The sequence below is a fragment of the Chlorocebus sabaeus genome, chromosome 21, assembly GCF_047675955.1.
Source record: "Chlorocebus sabaeus isolate Y175 chromosome 21, mChlSab1.0.hap1, whole genome shotgun sequence".
NCBI lineage: Eukaryota > Metazoa > Chordata > Mammalia > Primates > Cercopithecidae > Chlorocebus > Chlorocebus sabaeus.
This window is the reverse complement of record NC_132924.1, coordinates 16,766,518-16,784,173: the sequence shown is the minus strand read 5'-3', so window position 1 is coordinate 16,784,173 and position 17,656 is coordinate 16,766,518. Positions and strand designations below refer to the sequence as shown.

General features: G+C 43.4%; 1 protein-coding gene across 7 annotated transcripts in view; it reads left to right on the top strand.

Moving 5' to 3' along the window:
* CCM2 (CCM2 scaffold protein) overlaps positions 1 to 17,656 on the top strand; it is a 73,570-nt gene that overhangs the window by 44,434 nt on the left and 11,480 nt on the right. For all 7 annotated transcript variants that reach the window (XM_007981408.3, XM_007981409.3, XM_007981405.3 and 4 more), the window contains 2 exons: positions 16,836 to 16,919; positions 17,381 to 17,564. In XM_007981408.3, coding sequence (XP_007979599.1) covers positions 16,836 to 16,919; positions 17,381 to 17,564 — 268 coding nt within the window. The remainder of the gene's footprint in view (positions 1 to 16,835; positions 16,920 to 17,380; positions 17,565 to 17,656) is intronic.

Genomic DNA, 17,656 nt, shown 5'->3' with positions numbered 1-17,656 from the left:
TGGCCTGTCTTTATGTTCTTGCTGTATCAATATTTGTATCTTATCAGATACCTTTACATATGTCTAGTCTTTTCTTTCTATCTGACATTAACTTATTCAACAAATGTTTGTTGAACACTTGCTGTACTATTGTTCTAGCTGCTAGGTGCAACTAGAAGTGATAGCTGATAGAGCAATTTCTTTAGAGTAGTTTGTGTAGGTTCAGTTGAAAAATCAGTACCTGGTTTCCATTCAGGCCCTCCTAATGTGCATGGGAACTTGAATCACCTTGAAACTTTTGTATTGATTTCCATAAATGAGAAGTTAGATGAATTGCTTAATAATACCATATATTTGCAGAAATAAAAGAAAAATCACAGCTTAAGAAAAAAAAAAATGTAATCCATCATATTAACAAACTAAAGAAGAAAAATCGTGTGATTATATCAATCAATGGCAGAAAGTTTATTTGACAAAATTCAGCACCCATTCTTGATTAAAAACTCAGACAAACGGGGCCGGGCACAGTGGCTCATGCCTGTAATCCCAGCACTTTGGCAGGCTGAGGCGGGTGAATCACAAGGTCAGGAGGTCAAGACCATCCTGGCTAACACAGTGAAACCCAGTCTCTACTAAAAATACAAAAAATTAGCCGGGCTTGGTGGTGGGTGCCTATAGTCCCAGCTACTTGGGAAGCTGAGGCAGGAGAATGGTGTGAACCTAGGAGGTGGAGCTTGCAGTGAGCCGAGATCGTGCCACTGCACTCCAGCCTGGGCGACAGAGTGAGACTCTACTCAAAAAAACCAAAAAAACAAAAAAAACTCAGACAAACAAGATACGTGTACGAACAATAAATATGTGGATATCAAAATTAAATCAATACCATTTACAATCACTTAAAAAAATGAAACACAGATATAAATCTTACAAAACATGAATAAGATTTGTATGCTGAAAACTATACAACACTGATTAAAGAAGTCAAAGGTCTGAATAAATGGAGAGACATACTGTATTCATGGATTGAAGTTTCAACCTAGTTAGTATGTTAGTTATCCCTAAGTTGATATAAATGGATCAACTCCTTGAAAAGCACAAACTACTACTACAAGCCATCCAATGTGAAATAATTTGAATAGCTTGTAACTATTAAAAGTGAATTTTACAGTTCCTACCAAAATTTCAGCAAGAACTTTTTGTAGATATAAACAAGACTATTCTTAAAGTGCAGTGGCACGATCTTAAATTTCAAGCTATTCTTTAAATGGAGAGGCAAAATAAGTAGAGTAGCTAAAAATAATTTTGAAAAAGAAGAAAATGAGAGGAGTCAGCCTGCCTGATTTCAAGGTAGATCATACTGCTATCACAATCAAGACAGTGTGGTACCTGCAGAGGGACTGACACAGAGATCAGGGGAGCAAAGTCATGAAAAACAGATCCACACATATATGCCCAGCTGATTCTTGACAGAGGTTCACAAGCAATTCAGTGGAGAAAGGATAGGATAGCCTTTTAACAAATGGTGCTGGAGCAGTTGGACATTTGTAGGCAAAAACTGAATCTTGCCCTAAATTTCACAACTTAAACACAAAAATTAACTCAAAATGGATCATAGGCTTAAATATAAAATACAACTTCTAGTAAAAAGCATAGAAAATCTTCAGGATGCAGGGCTACACAAAGAGTTCTGAGACTTGATACCTAAAGCATAATTCATAAAAAAAAAAACATAAACTGGACTTCATCAAAATTTAAAACTTTTGCTCTATAAAAGACAAAAGATACGCTACAGACTGAGAGGACATATTTTTAAACCACATATCTGACAAAGGGTTGGTATCTACAGTATATAAAGAACTCTCAAAACTTCAACAGTAAAACAAAGAATCCAATTAAGACATAAGCAAAAGACAGGAGGAGATACTTCACTGAAGAGGATATACAGATGGCAGTAAGCATATGAAAATATGCTCAAATCATTAGCCATCAGGAAAATGCACATTAAAACCATAATGAGCTGCCAATACACACCTAACAGAATGTCTTAAATTTAAAGTAGAAAACAAGATGCTGGAGAAGATGTGGAGGAACTGGACCCCTCATTGATTGCTGGTAGGGATGTAAAATGGTACCGCCACTCTAGAAAGCAGTCTGGCAGTTTCTTTAAATCTCCACATGCAACTACCAGTAACTTGGCAATTGCACTCCTAGACATTTATCCCAGGAAATGAAAATTTATGTTCACATGCAAACCTGCATATTAATATTCAGAACAGTTGTATTCATAGTAGCCCAAAACTAGAAACAACTCCATGTCCTTTGGTGGATAAATGGTTAAACAAAATGAGGTCCATCCATGCCATGAAAGACTATTCAGTAATACGAAGGGCTGGGCATGGTGGCATCTGCCTGTAGTCCCACCTACTGGGGAGACTGAGGGTGGAGGATTGCTTGAGCCCAGGAAGTGGAGGCTGCAGTGAGCCATGATCATGCCACTGTGCTCCAGTCTGGATGACAGTGAGACCCTGTCTTAAAGCAACCACAAAGGAACAAACTACACAGCAACCTGGATGGACCTCCAGAGAATTATGCTAAGTGAAAAAAGCCATTCTGAAAGGTTTCACACCGTATGTTCCTTTCTGTAACATCCTTGAAATGACACAGTTGCTGAGGTGGAGAACAGGTGAGGGTTTGCTAGGGTTGGAGAGAAGTGGGTGAGCCTATAAAGGGCAACAGGAGGGGTCCTTACAGTGATGGGTGCTCTGGCTGTGTTTACGTTAGTGTCCTGGTGTGATGTGCTATATAGTTCTGCAAGATGTCACTGCTGGGGGCAGTAGGGTAAAGGGAGCGATGGATCTCCCTGTATCGTTTCTTATAATAAGAGGTGAATTTACAGTTACCTTAAAATAAAAGTTTAATTATAAAGAAATTGTAATTTGACTACTACTTGGCATGTCAGTGAGAGAATGTGGATAATGAAATGATGTAAGAAGTATTGATTAAGAAAAATTATCTAACTTGTAAGAAAAGAGAGGGAAAGTGGGAATGGTGATATAATTGGAAGTCAATAAATAATGTCTTAAATTGATAAGCAATCGCAACATAAGCCCATTATTTAGAAAAATGGCTCTAGATGCTAGAAGAATCAGAAGACTCCTGTGTGGCTGCCTCTTGGAAGTGGTTTGTGGATGGGGTTGTCCCTGTTAGTAAAGGAGATTGTTGTTTTTTTGTTTTACAATTTTTTTGAACTTTATTTGCCTTTTTAAACTGTATACATTTCATAAAATAAAAACAATGACCACAATAAAATCCACCAGTGATAGGAGACATTTAATCCCACATACTCCAGTGTAGTGTTTATGGGAAGTATTTTGTATTTAGAATGAACATTAATGAACAAGTTGAAAGGAATTTAATAGTGGCTTCTGTTTTGGAATGCTTACTGTGTGCAGCAATACTGTTTAACATTTTAAATATATTTTTCTCATTTAATCTTCACAAAACCTTCATAAAGTAGGAACATTACTTTGGGAGGCCGAGGCGGGCAGATCACCAGGTCAAGAGATCAAGACTATCCTGGCCAACATGGTGAAACCCCGTCTCTACTAAAAATACAAAGATTAGCTGGATGTGGTGGTGTGCACCTGTAGTCCCAGGTACTCGGGAGGCTGAGGCAGGAGAATCGCTTGAACTCAGGAGGTGAAGGTTGCAGTGAGCTGAGATTGTGTCACTGTACTCTAGCCTGGTGACAGAGCAAGACTCTGTCTAAAAAAAAAAAAAAAAAAAAAAAGAGGCCGGGCGTGGTGGCTCACGCCTGTAATCCCAGCACTTTGGGAGGCCGAGAGGGGTGGATGACGAGGTCAGGAGATCGAGACCATCCTGGCTAACACTGCAAAACCCCGTCTCTACTAAAAAAAATGCAAAAACTTAGCTGGGCGTGGTGGCGGGCACCTGTAGTCCCAGCTACTCGGGAGGCTGAGGCAGGAGAATGGCGTGAACCCGGGAGGCAGAGCTTGCAGTGAGCCGAGATCGTGCCACCGCACTCCAGCCTGGGCAACTGAGCAAGACTCTGTCTCAAAAAAAAAAACAAAACACATTCTTTCTGTAGTTTCTATCACAAGCTGACATTTGCCCCAGTAGGGTTTCGTGCAGTGCAAGGCTCATGTGGGTTCACCTAGTGACTATGAATGGACTCATAGCAGGCTTGCTGTATGGTTTTAATAATGGGACAGGGTAATTAATCACATTTGTGATACCAAACCCAAGAAGCTCTTATCAGATTTGTTGTTGTTATTATTTTTTGAGACAGGGTCTCACTCTGTCACCCAGGCTGGAATGCAGTGGCACAGTCATGACTCACTGCAGCCTCAACTTCTCTAGGCTTAGGTGATCCTCTCACCTCAGCTTCCTGAGTAGCTGGGACCACATGTTGCTCCATCACACCTGGCTAATTTTTGTATTTTTTTTTTTGTAGTGATGGGGTCTTGCCATGTTGCCCAGGCTGGTCTTGAACTCCTGTGCTCAAGCGATCCTCCTGCCTTGGTTTCTCAAAGTAATAGATTACAAGTGTGAGCCACCATGCCCAGTGTATTATTTATTTTTATCTAATTGAATATGTAATTTGTGTACATGGTTCAAAATTCAAATGATAACAAAGAGATTCTTGGTGCAAAGAAATCCTGTGCGTCCTCCATGGGAGGAATTGCTGAACCAGATTCTCTTGTCTTTACAGTCTCTCCATATATGAGCATACACATGCATTTGTTTCCCAAATGATTACATGGTGTACACTGTTTGCACCTTGCTTTTTACACTGAACAGTATATCTTGATTTATCACAGTGTTCACATTAGCACACATAAAACTGCCTTGTCCATTTTAATAGTTGCATGATATTCCCTTAGATAGCTGTGTCAAATTCTATTTAACCAGTGACTTATTAATACATATTTAATTTATTTTCAACTGTTATACATGTTTTACTCTACCTTTAGGATAAATTACAAAAGTAGAGTTTCTAGATCTAAGGCTAGGTTACTTTTTAATTTGACAGACATTTCCAAATTGTTCTTCATAAAGGATTGAAGTCAGTGCATACTTGAGGACTCTGTGAGTGTGCAGGCGGCCCCCTACCTCTGCAGGTTCGTCACCCAAGGAGTCAAGCAACTGTGGGTTGAAAATATTCAAAAAAACAATAAAAAAAACCCACTACAACAATTTAAAAAATACAAATTTTAAAAATACAGTGTAGCAACTATTTACATAACATTTACATTGTATTAGGTGTAAGTAATCTAGAGATAATTTGAAGTACAGTCTTGGCCATATAACAACATATTGGTTAATGACAGACCACGTGTATGGCAATGGTCCCATGAGATTATAAGGGAGCTAAAAAAATTTCCATTGCCTAGTGACATAGCTGTCTTAACATTGTAGCAGAACGCATTACCTTTTCTGTGTTTGAATGTATTTAGAGTCACAAATACTCACCATTGTGTTACAGTTACCTGCAGTATTCATACAATAACATGCTGTAGAGGTTGTAGCCTGGGAACAATAGGAGCAATACCTTATAGCCTAGGTGTGTAGGAGGCTATATGTACCATCTGGGTTTGTGTAATTACACTCTGTGATGTTCACTCAATGATGAAATTGCCGAATGACAGATTTCTCAGAATGTATCCCTGTTGTCGAGTGATGCATGACTGTTACACAGGAGGAGTGTAGGTTATGTGCAAATAATACTGCCATATTGCTTGAGGAACTTGAACATCTGCAGATTTTGGTATCCCAGGAGGCTCCTGGAACCAATCCCCAGCAGATACTGAGGAACAACTGTACCTGTTTCTCCACCCTCTGAGGAACACAGTGTTCAAACTTTTTGATCTTTGCCAGTCTGATATTCTTAAAATGTTTTCTTATTATAGTTTGTACTTATAAGTGAGGTTGAGTGTCTTTCAAATGGTCAAAAGTCAGGTCTCTTTCAGACTACATTTCTAGATCCATTGCCCATTTTTTCTAGTGGGTTGTTGCTGCTTTTCTTATATCTTTGCAGTAGCTCTCAGTATGTCAGGTAAGTTAGTCCTCTGCTGTAAAGTTAGTTTTAAATGTTTTCCCCTAGTTTGTCATTTGTCTTTGTTCATCATTGTCTTCAATTGCTTCTCGTGCAGCAGAGCCTGAAACTGGGGATCATGTTCCACTGATCTGTTAAGGGCATGCTCAAGAGAAAGAGTGAAGGGGATAGGGTAGGGCAGAGGGGAAAGATGCCTGAAAATCATAGACTCGGGTTAATTTCAACCTGATTCATGCTCTAAAGCCTAGAATGCCACAGCTTGGTGAAGACAGAAGTAGCTCAGGGTGTTACCCATCCACACTCAGAGCAGCGGGGGGTCCTGGGTGGGACACCACTGCCTGTACTACACTCCACCCCGCACTCCCTCATCCATGTATTTCTCAAGTTAAGTTCACTCCATCCAGACTCAGCTTCTCCAGAGGCATTTGGTCATAATTTCTGGAAACTTCTCCAGATGAACTACAGCCCTGACTACTTCAGTGGGACCCAAGGCCTCATTCAACCCACTGGGGACATGACACCATGTAGCAACTATTGGTTTAGATGTAACTGCATCCTAAGGGAGAGGGGGCATCCTTTCAGGGTGTCATCTCGCAATCTCCCAGCTGGCCACAGCTTTATCAGGATGACAGCTGCAGGTGCTTAGGGTTTTTTTGTTTTTGTTTTTGTTTTTGAGATGGAGTCTTGCTCTGTCGTCCAGGCTGGAGTGCAGGGGCGCGATCTCAGCTCACTGCAAGCTCCGCCTCCCGGGTTCACGCTATTCTCCTGCCTCAGCCTCCTGAGTAGCTGGGACCACAGGCGCATGCCACCATGCCTGGCGAATTTTTTTTATTTTTAGTAGAGGTGGGGTTTCACTGTGTTAGCCAGGATGGTCTTGTCTCCTGACCTCGTGATCCGCCCATCTCGGCCCCCCAAAGCGCTGGGATTACAGGCGTGAGCCACTGCGCCTGGCCACGCCTGGCTAATTTTTTGTATTTTTAGTAGACACGAGGTTTCACTGTGTTAGCCAGGATGGTCTCGATCTCCTGACCTCATGATCCACCTGCCTTGGCCTCCGAAAGTGCTGAGATTACAGGCGTGAGCCACTGCGCCCGGCCACGCCTGGCTAATTTTTTGTATTTTTAGTAGAGACGGGGTTTCACCTTGTTAGCCAGGATGGTCTCGATCTCCTGACCTCATGATCCACATGCCTCGGCCTCCCACAGTGCTGGGATTACATGTGTGAGGGTGTTTTATGGGACATTGAATTCCATGGTCATGTGCCTGCTGCTGTACCTCCTTTAGCACTAACTGAGTCCCTTGATCCAAGGTGATGGTACATGCTGTCCCACATCGGCAACCACACGCCCCACAAGCCCTTGGAGAGTAGTTTGGCAGCTGCTGCAGGCAGGAGAGGCAAACCCTTATGTGGAGCATGTGCTAATTTTTGCCAGAACAATTGTTTCTTATTGCAGGGTCAAAGGATTTCTGAAGTATTCAGCTGGCCGGCAGACAGGACAACTGGTTGGTCTCTTTGAGGGGATGATGCCTTATCAGGGCTGCAGAATTGGTATCCTGCTGGCAGGTCTGCCACGGTGAAGGGTTGTAGTGTATTTGCTTGTACCTAAGTATGTGAACCACGCTTGGGATATTCTTTCTGTCAGCTGTGTATTGGGAACCCTTTCTGAGGCTGTGGGTGCAATTTACGGGAGAGGCTTCAGAACAGCTCCGCTGGGAAGTGTTTGGGTTTGGGCCACCTGTTCCTGCAGCTGGCACTCTTAGCACAGTCTTGTAGTAAGAACGTGAATGTGTACTGTTGTCCATCCTACATGAACATCAGCAGTTCCTGATAGTTTTGAGGAGGAAGTGTTTACCGCATCAATAGCTACAAACCATGTACCCAAGATGATTTATTCACTTGAGTAAAGATTCCATTTAGCTCAGTTTGTGGCAGTCTACAGTCATCTACCACAGTTTGCCCACCATAATTTCTATAGGAGCCAGACTGGGCATGAGATGGGGACCCGTACCCTGCATCATTTACGTTTTCAAGAGCAGCATTAATTTGCTTTTCCCACTGGGAAATGATACTGTTTTTGATTTACTATGGCCAGGGGTCAGGGGTCAGGACAAATTTCAGGGGCTTCCAAATGGCCTTTTCTACTTCAATAGCTCTTATTCTTTAGATCAGAGGACCAATAGGAGGATTCTACAAAGTGCTAAGTATGTCCGTTCCTCTTATATTACGTCTCTTATATTCAGGGAAGTGGGCAGATGGCCACCAGTTGAGTCTTTATCCAGTGGATGCACTTTGAGGTGTACCTGGCTGGGCTTCATGTATTATCTGACTCCCATGTGTTCCTACTCTGTGGAGGACCTTGTTGACAGTTTGGGTCCCTAAGTATCAGCATCGTCTCAGACCCTCTATTTCAAAAACCTCTGAAGACTTTCAGTTCCCATGGTACTTTTACCTAGGTGAATGAAGTCCCTTTGGGGAGAGCTGGGGAAATCACTGTGGCGTGTATTTGCCTTGGTGTTGCAGATTGACTCCCACGCACGCTTGGTCTTTCCTTCAGTCAGTGTGTCTGAGTTTGAGAGCTGCTCCAGATCTAGAAACGGAGTCAGGGATTGCTTTGCATTGCAGAAGCTCACCTTAGCCTTCTGCTTATTCCGTTTTGATTTTTTCTTATGTATATATATTAAGCAGCACCCTTGTTGGCTTCGTATCTGTCCTGCCCATGGAAACTCCAGCATTCTGTGAGCCGTCTCCATAGATCCCTGCATGGAGCCCAGGCTCCCCTGGCTGCTATTTTGACCTTGCTGCCTGTTACTGGCTGACACCTACACCTGCTCTATGCGAGTCAGTGCTGCTCCCTGGCTTCTGCTAGGGAGGGTCTTGTTATCCCCTTGCTCCTGGGGAGCCCAGTTCTGTACAAGCACACCTGATGGTTAGCTTCCCCTTCAGAGGCTGGCCAGCACAGAGCTTCTCAGTGATGCCCGTGGCCCTTCTGCACACTCATTAGTGCCATGGTTGATGGAATGCCATCATGTTCTCCTGAGGGACGTGGGCCGCTGGTGGGCTTTCCTGTCATTTTGTAGGTCAATTGTAGTATGTCAACTTCCCCGAGCCTTTCGATACCTGGATCCACTTTGCCACAGCAGTCCCACGATCTGTGCTTTAATATGAGCCATCACTTATGCTGAACTTGAAGAGCCTGCCAGCAGTATCTGAGAACGGCCTCTGGACGCCCCCCTCAGGATGTTAAATGCTGTGTTATAGTATGTGCCCTAGTAGAGAAGATCTCCCATTCAGCTTAATATTCTGTCCCCCTGGATCCAACACCTTGAGGTCCTCTCCCAGGTGCATTCCCCAGCTCTGTCAGAACTCGTTAGGCACATCCTGTAGCGAGTCCCAGCCATGAAAAGTGGACAGGGCAGATTCTGGGGAGAGCAAGCATTATCTCATGAGATTCCCATTTCATTTGAGGCCTATGTGTTATATGCAAGCAAGGAGTGTGTCGGGGGCTTCTGTCGTACAACAAAAGGGGATAGGTCACTTCCGTAGGCATAGTTTTAAGAAGAATTCGAGGACTAAGTTTCTCAAAGGCATTTACCCAGCTATCCCCATCCCAAATCTCAGAATCCTGTTCCTTCCCTGTCAGGGCCCAGACCCTGCCATGGGAACCTTATCAATCAAGGCCAATAAAGAGAAGTTATTGGGAGACTGATTTGGTATCAATATTAAAAAAAACAAAAACAAACAAAACACTTCCATTGTATCTTGTCAGAAGTTATTTTTAGAAGAACTTTCTGTTTAGAGCCAATTCCCCTACCCCAACCTCTAGACAAGGTGCTTGAGGAGGGGGTGAGCCTGCCAGCATGGAGCTGTGTGGTTGGCAGTCAGGCAAGGGTGTGTGAGAGGCTGCCTGGCCATACCGTCTTCTTTCACTAATCTCAGAACTAATGGAGCTGATGGCTGGCTGGTCAGATGTCCCCTTGCTCTCTCACTGCTTCACCATGGTCCTCTCTCTCGTAGCTGTGCTCTTGGCTTGCTGGGACAGTGGGTGTAGGCTGAGCATGGCATTACCATAGGGGCACTGGGTGTCGGCCAGGGGACACCCAGGAGACAGGGTTTCCCAGGGCAGATGGAGAGCCCATTGTGAGAACTGTCCAGGAGGCATACATACTGTGTCTTATTCAGATATTAGAACAAGGATTAGAGCTGTACTTTTTCTTTACTGATAAAAGTTGTTTTACTAATATAAATATTTCACAGTGAAAGAAATCTCAAATGAGTAAAGATTTATCCCTATAGGAAAAAAGTAGAATCGTGAATCCTCTTTAGAGATTGTGAGCCTGAGTTTTTGAAGCATCATGGCCAGATTTTGGATAACACCACAGAAAAGCAAGATAGTGATGGTGATGTCGTGTCACCCCAGCCACAGGGAGGCCAGGGAGAATTCCTGTACAATTCTGTAAACTTAATTCTGGGTACTTTTGTTTCAGCAAAGCACTTGACATATGACCCCATCATAGTCAATATTTTTTATTACCCTTTTGAGAACAGAGAATAATATTTGTGGATGATGCAAAACTAGGAGGGATAGCAAATGAAATTATTGAATAAAACTAATAAGATGAAATTTTTTATTGTGGTAAAATATACATAAGATTTATTATCAGCCAGGCCGGGTGGCTCACGCCTATAATCCCAGCACTTTGGGCGGCTAAGGCGGGTGGATCACGAGGTCAGGAGTTCAAGACCAACCTGGCCAAGATGGTGAAACCCCGTCTCTACTAAAAATACAAAAAAATTAGCCGGATGTGGTGACGGGTGCCTGTAACCCCAGCTATTTGGGAGGCTGAGGCAGATAACTGCTTGAACCCGGGAGGCGGAAGTTGCATTGAACTGAGATCGCACCACTGTACTCCAGCTTGGGCGACAAAGCGAGACTCCATCTCAAAAAAAAAAAAAAAAAGATTTACTATCTTATTCATTTTCAAGTGTAGAGTTCAATGGCATAAAATCAATTCACACTGTTGTGCAACCATCAGCACTGTCCATCTCCAGAGCTTCCCATCAGCTCTTACTGAAACCATGTTCCCATTAGACAATGCCTCTCCACCCCCCTCCCACAGCTCCTGGCAACCACTGCTTTACTTTTTGTCTCTATGATTTGACTACTCTAGGTATCTTATATGAGTGGAATCATACAATGTTTGTCCTTTTGTTACTGGCTTATTTCACTTACCACATGTTGTAGCATGTGTCAGCATTTCCGTTGCTTTTAAGGCTGAACAATATTTTGTTGTATGTATAGACCACATTGTGTTTATTCACTTATCTGTCAATGAACATTTGAGTTGTTTCTTGCTTTAGTTGATTGTGAATCATGCTGCTGCTATGAACATGGGTGTACAAATGTCGTTTCAAGCCACTGCTTTTATTTTGTGTATATACCCAGAAGTGGAATTACTGAATCATATGCTTATTCCATGTTTAATTTTTTTGAGGAACCACCATATTGCTTTTCACAGGAGTATCATTTTACATTCCCACCAGTAATGCACAGGGTTTCAATATCTCCATATCTTTGCCAACAATTGTCATTTTCCCTTTTTTAAATAGCTGTCTAGGCCAGGTGTGGTGGCTCATGCCTGTAATCCTAGCACTTTGGGAGGCCGAGGCAGGAGGATCAGTTGAGCTCAGGAGTTCAAGACCAGCCTAGGCAACATAGTGAGACCCCACCCCGTCACTATTAAAAAAAAAGTAGCCATCCTAGTGGGTGTGAAGTGGTATTTCATTATGGTTTTGATTTGCATTTCCCTAGTAACTATTGATGTTGAAAATCTTTTCTTAGGCTTGGCTTATTGGCCATCTGTGTATCTTTAGAGAAATGTCAAGTCATTTGCCCAATTTTTAATAGTGTGAGCTACCATGGTCAGCCTAATTTTCTTATTTTTAGTAGAGACTGGGTTTCACCATGTTGGCCACGCTAGTCTTGAACTCCTGACCTCAGGTGATCCTCCTGTCTTGGCCTCCCAAAATCCTGGGATTGTAGGCATGAGCACCGCCCCCGCCACAATGATTGATATTTGAACAATGAATCAGCCTTGCACACCTGGGATAAATCCCACTTGATCGTGAGATATAATTATTAATACATTATTGGATTCAATTTGCTAATATTTTATTTAAAACTTTTTGCCAGGCGTGGTGGCTCATGCCTGTAATCCCAGCACTTCGGGAGGCCGAGGCAGGAGGATCACGTGAGCCTAGGAGTTTGAGACTAGCCTAGGCAATGTGGTGAAACCCTGTCTCTTAAAAAAAAAAAAAAAAAGAAAAGAAAAAACAAAAAATACAGGCTAGGTGCGGTGGCTCATGCCTGTATTCCCAGCACTTTTGAAGGCCGAGGTGGGCGGATCAGTTGAGCTCAGGAGTTCAAGACCAGACTGGGCAACATGGCAAAACCCTGTCTGCCTCTACAAAAAATACAAAAATTAGCTGGGCCTGGTGGCATGTGCCTGTTGTCTCACCTACTAGTGGGAGGATCGCTTCAGCCCGGGAGGTTGAGGCTGCAGTGAGCTGTGATCGTGCCACTGCACTCCAGCCTGGGTGACAGAGCAAGACCCTGTCTCAAAAATGTATGTGTGTATATGTATTTATTTTAGTGGTTGCCTTAAGGTTTACAATATACATTCACAACTAATCAAAATCCACTTTCAAATAATGCTGTGCTGCTTCACAGGTAGTACAAATACCTTGTAACCAAGTATTCCCAATTCACTCGTCCCGCTGCTTATAACATTGCTGTCATTTATTTCATTTATCCTTAGGCTACAGTCACCCAGTACACAAATTTTATTTTGAACAAACTGTTAATGTGTTAGAGCAATTAAAATAAAAAAAAATACTAATTTTACCTACCTTTATTTCTTCTCTGATGCCTTTCCCCTTTACATAGATCAGAGTTTCTGACTATATCATTTTCATTCTCTCTGAAGAAGTTCTTTTAACTTTTCTTGAAGTGTTAAATCCCTGAGTTATTGTTTTTCTGAGAAAAATCATTTCTCTTTCACTTCTGAAGGGTAATTTCACTGGATACAGAATCAAATAGTTCCCTCTCTCTTCTTGCTTGGATGGTTCCTGAAGAGAAGTCCAGTGTGATTCTTTTTCTTGCCATTTTATAGGTAGGGTGTTTTTTTCCTGTGGAAAAAATCCCCAGATTTCTGCGGAAGAGATAGTCTTCCTTTCTGATTTTCTTTTTGTCTTTCATTTCTGCAATTTGATGTGATTTGCCTCAGTGTAGATTCCCTGCTTTTTACTGTTTCATGTTCTCTGACCTCATTGGATCTGTGGGTGGGTGTCTAATATTAGTTTGGGGAACTTCTCAGCTCTCATTACTCCAAATAGTTATTGTGTTCTTTTCTTTCTCTTGATATCCTCATTGCACATATGTTACACCTTTTGTAACTGTCCCACAGTTCTTGCATATTCTGTTTTCTTTCTTTCATTCTTTTTTCCCTTTGATTTTCACGTTTGGAGGTTTCTGTTGACGTATTCTTAAGCTCAGAGAGTCTCTCCTTGGCTGTGTCCAGCCTCTTGAGCTTGTCGAAGGCAGTCCCCATTGCTTACAGGATTTTGCTTTCTGGCATTTCCTACTGATTGTTGCTTAGCGTTTCCATCTCTGCTTATGCTGCCTGTCTGTTCTTACATGATGTCTACTTTTTCCATTAGAGCCATTACCATATTAATCATAGTTGTTTTAAATTCCCAATCTGGTAGTTCCAAAATCTCCACTATGTCTGAGTCTGTTTCTGATATGAGGAACTTAGGCATCAGGTTAATAGGCCTTAGTGTGAGGTATGTTTGTCTGGCTGGGAGTTGGGCTGTGTTTACCGTTTGCTGCCCTTTTAGATGCTGGAGGATAAAATCTCTTGTGTGTCCTTGTTTTTGTGTTCCATTGTATTTGGGTTTTCTTCAAGGTTCCTTCTTAAATAGTGTGAGGCTTGCAGTTCTTATAGGTGTGCATCCCTGTTATTACACAGGGGTCCTGTTGATGTGGCTTTCAGGGGAGAGGAAGTGTTCTGTAGTCCTGGAATTAGATCTCAGTGTTTTAGTGAGCCTGTGTCCCTGGGCCGTGGCCTTCACATATGCTTCTTAGTTTTGTTTTTTTCCTCCCCCTTAGGAGAGACATAAACGATAGAGGAGGCAGGAATTGCGTGTTTCCTTACCCCTAGGTGGTTAGTCTCTGGTAAAATAGTTTTCCTTGAGGAAAGGCCTTTGTTAAGGATAACAGAATGCTCTGGTCATTCCTTTTTCTTTTCTTTTTTCTTTCTTCTTTTTTTTTTTTTGAGATGACCTCTGAGCCCTTTATATGTTGGTTGGGAAACTGGAGTGCTGTGGCACCATCATGACTCACTGCAGCTTCGACCTCCTGGGCTCAAATGATCCTCCCACCTCAGCCTCCTGAGTAGCTGGCACCACAGGCACGCCGCCATGCCCAACTATTTTGTTGTTGTTGTAGAGATAGGGTCTCACCATGTTTCCCAGGCTGGTCTCAAACTCCTGACCTCAAGCAAACCTCCCGCCTTGGCCATCCAAAGTCCTGGGATTATGGGCATGAGCCACCATACCTGGCCTGGTTATACTTTTAAATGATGTATTTTCCCTCCTCCTGCCAGAGTATGAGGAGATGTTTCTCCAGTCACCCTGACAGCCTGGTGGGACTCCTAGTGGTAAAACTCAGACTGGTATGAGGACCTCTCCAGTGACTGTTCCCCTGGAGTTTTTGTCTCATACTGGTCCATGCTCAGTCTCTGCCATTTATCAGTTCCCCTTTCCTCTCCGCTGGTGCTGGCTCTAGGTTTTCTGCTGCGTAATGAGCTGTGATTCTTAGCATTGCATATCTGTCTCTCCATCTTTGGGGTTATTGTTTTTTCATGTGACCTCAATTATCTGATGGATCTAAGAACAGTCATTGATTGTAAGTTTGCCAGCTTTCTTGTTGTGAGGATGGGAGTGATGACTTCTGAGCCCTTTACAAGCTGGACAAGAAATTGGAAAGTCCCATTTCATTCTTTTTTAATAGAGAACTTAACTGTGTGAGGTAATGAGCAACTTAAAAATGTTGAGTGCAAGAAGCCTGTTCTTGGGAAGAATCGGCAACCCGGTTTAAAAAACAGAAACATTAAAAATGTTATGGTGGTTGGTAAGATGCAGGCAGGAGCACAGCAGGTACAGTGCTGCTGCCCACTGCCTTCCGCACCTGAGGCCCTGTGTCATGGAGGTTTGCTAAGCTAAGTGCCTCACAGCCATGTGTGACCAAAAAAACCTGTTTACTAAATGTTTTAGTCTGTTTTGTGCTGCTATAACAAATACCACAGACTGGGAAATTTATAATGAATAGAAATTTCTAGGCTGGGCATGGTGCCTCACACCTGTAATCCCAGCACTTTGGGAGGCTGCGGTGAGCAGATTGCTTAAGTCTAAGAGTTCAAGACCAGCCTGGGCTACATGGCAAAACCCTGTCTCTACAAAAATTAGCCAGGTGTGGCGGCACACCCCTGTAGTCCCAGCTACTCAGGAGGCTAAGGTGGGACAATTGCTTTGAGCCTGGGAGGCAGAGGTTGCAGTGAGCCAAGATCACGCCTCCTCACCCCAGCCTGTGTTACAGAGTGAGACCCTGTCTCAAAAAAAAAAAGAAAAAAAAATCGTTTAGTTCTGGGGGCTAGGAGGTTTAATGTTGAAGGGCACAGCTGGTGAGGGGCTGCATCTGCATCTTATGTTATCCCAGGGCGAAAGGTGGAAGGGCAGAAGAGGGAAGGGGGTCAAATTCATCCTTTTATCAGGAACCTGCTCCTGAGATAACAAACCCCCTCCCAGGAAAACAGCATTAATCTGCTCACAAGGGCAGAGCTCTTGTTGCCTAATCAGCTCTTATCTTTTTTTTTTTTTTTTTTTTTTTTTTTGAGACAGAGTTTTGCTCTTGTTGCCCAGGCTGGAGTGTAATGGTGCAATGTCGGCTCACTGCAACCTCCACCTCCCGGGTTCAAGCAATTCTCCTGCCTCAACCTCCAGAGTAGCTAAGATTATAGGCATGATCCACCACGTCTAGCTAATTTTGTATTTTTAGTAGAGACAGGGTTTCCCCATGTTGGTGAGGCTGGTCTCGAACTCCCGACCTCAGGTGATCCACCCACCTTGGCCTCCCAAAGTGCTGGGATTACAGGCCTAAGCCACCACACCCGGCCTAATCACCTCTTAAAGGCCCCACCCTTAACACTGTTGCATTTGGGGACTAAGTTTCCAGCACATGCTTTTTGGGGTACACTTTGAAACCTTAGCACTTCATTTTTCTATTTATGCTCATTTCTCAGCTGCGTTGACCTTTGCAATTGAGTAAGTTTATTTTTTAGTGAAGTTGTGCATGGTGCCATTGTTTTCAGTTTCCCCAGCAGTGACTAGAAAACACTGGCCATCCCTGTTTTAGAATACGGATTCTACCAAAACTAGTAGTTTTGGTACTAGTAGTTTGGGATGTCCATTGCAGGACTTTTGATGATGACCTTCACTGTAGAATAGTAGGAGATGGGGCAGCACTGTCCTCAGCCAGTAGAGATTTGTGTAAGAACCCAGGACACTCTTCCTAGAGTTGGCCCTCCACGCGAGCCAGATTGGAGACCCATGGGCCTGGTGGCTTGAGTATGAAGCACTTGGTTTGTGCTCTCGGCGGTAGTGATGGTGGTGTTGGCTCAGCTCCCATTTCTCATGGCATTTTTTTTCTTCACTTTCTTTCAGTATTTAGGTCAGTTAACGTCCATACCAGGATACCTGAATCCCTCCAGTAGGACTGAAATCCTGCATTTCATAGACAATGCAAAGGTAACCCTATCCTCTTAACCCTGTGCATTAGCCCTTAGCCCCCACCAGCCCTTGGTCCCTGTACACTTGGCCTTGTGGCTGTGAGGAATGAGCCAGTCTCATCACATTATGGGTACACTTGGCTCTTGGCCATAAAGACTGTTCTTTAGTGTGGACATTAACTTGATTCTCGAGACTTGCTCCATGTGATTTTGAGCTGTTTCCAGAATTTACATTTTCAAGATATTTCAAACCATGTGCCATAAGTCCGAATCTGAAGGCAGTTGCAGAAGAATCTCCCAAATGGTTTGAACACATTGGTGTCCCTGGAATAAGCACTGCTCTGAGGGGAATAACACTGACCTTATTCACTCAGCATTTGTCACATGTGTGACATCGGCCAGCACAATATTCTCAGGAGAAGAGCCCCATGCCGGTTGACAGCTGAGTCTGCATTTCTGACGCCCTGTGGTTCTTTCCAGAGAGCCCACCAGCTTCCGGGACACTTGACTCAGGAGCACGATGCTGTGCTCAGCCTGTCTGCATACAACGTCAAGCTGGCCTGGAGGGACGGGGAGGATATCATCCTCAGGGTGCCCATCCATGACATCGCCGCCGTCTCCTATGTTCGGGATGACGCCGCGCACCTGGTGGTCCTGAAGACAGGTACAGGAGGTCAGGGGTCAGGAGGGTCCTTGTCCTAAGGAGTGCATGTGTGAATTTTATGAAGTTCTGGAGACAGTTTTTGCAGCTTTGTG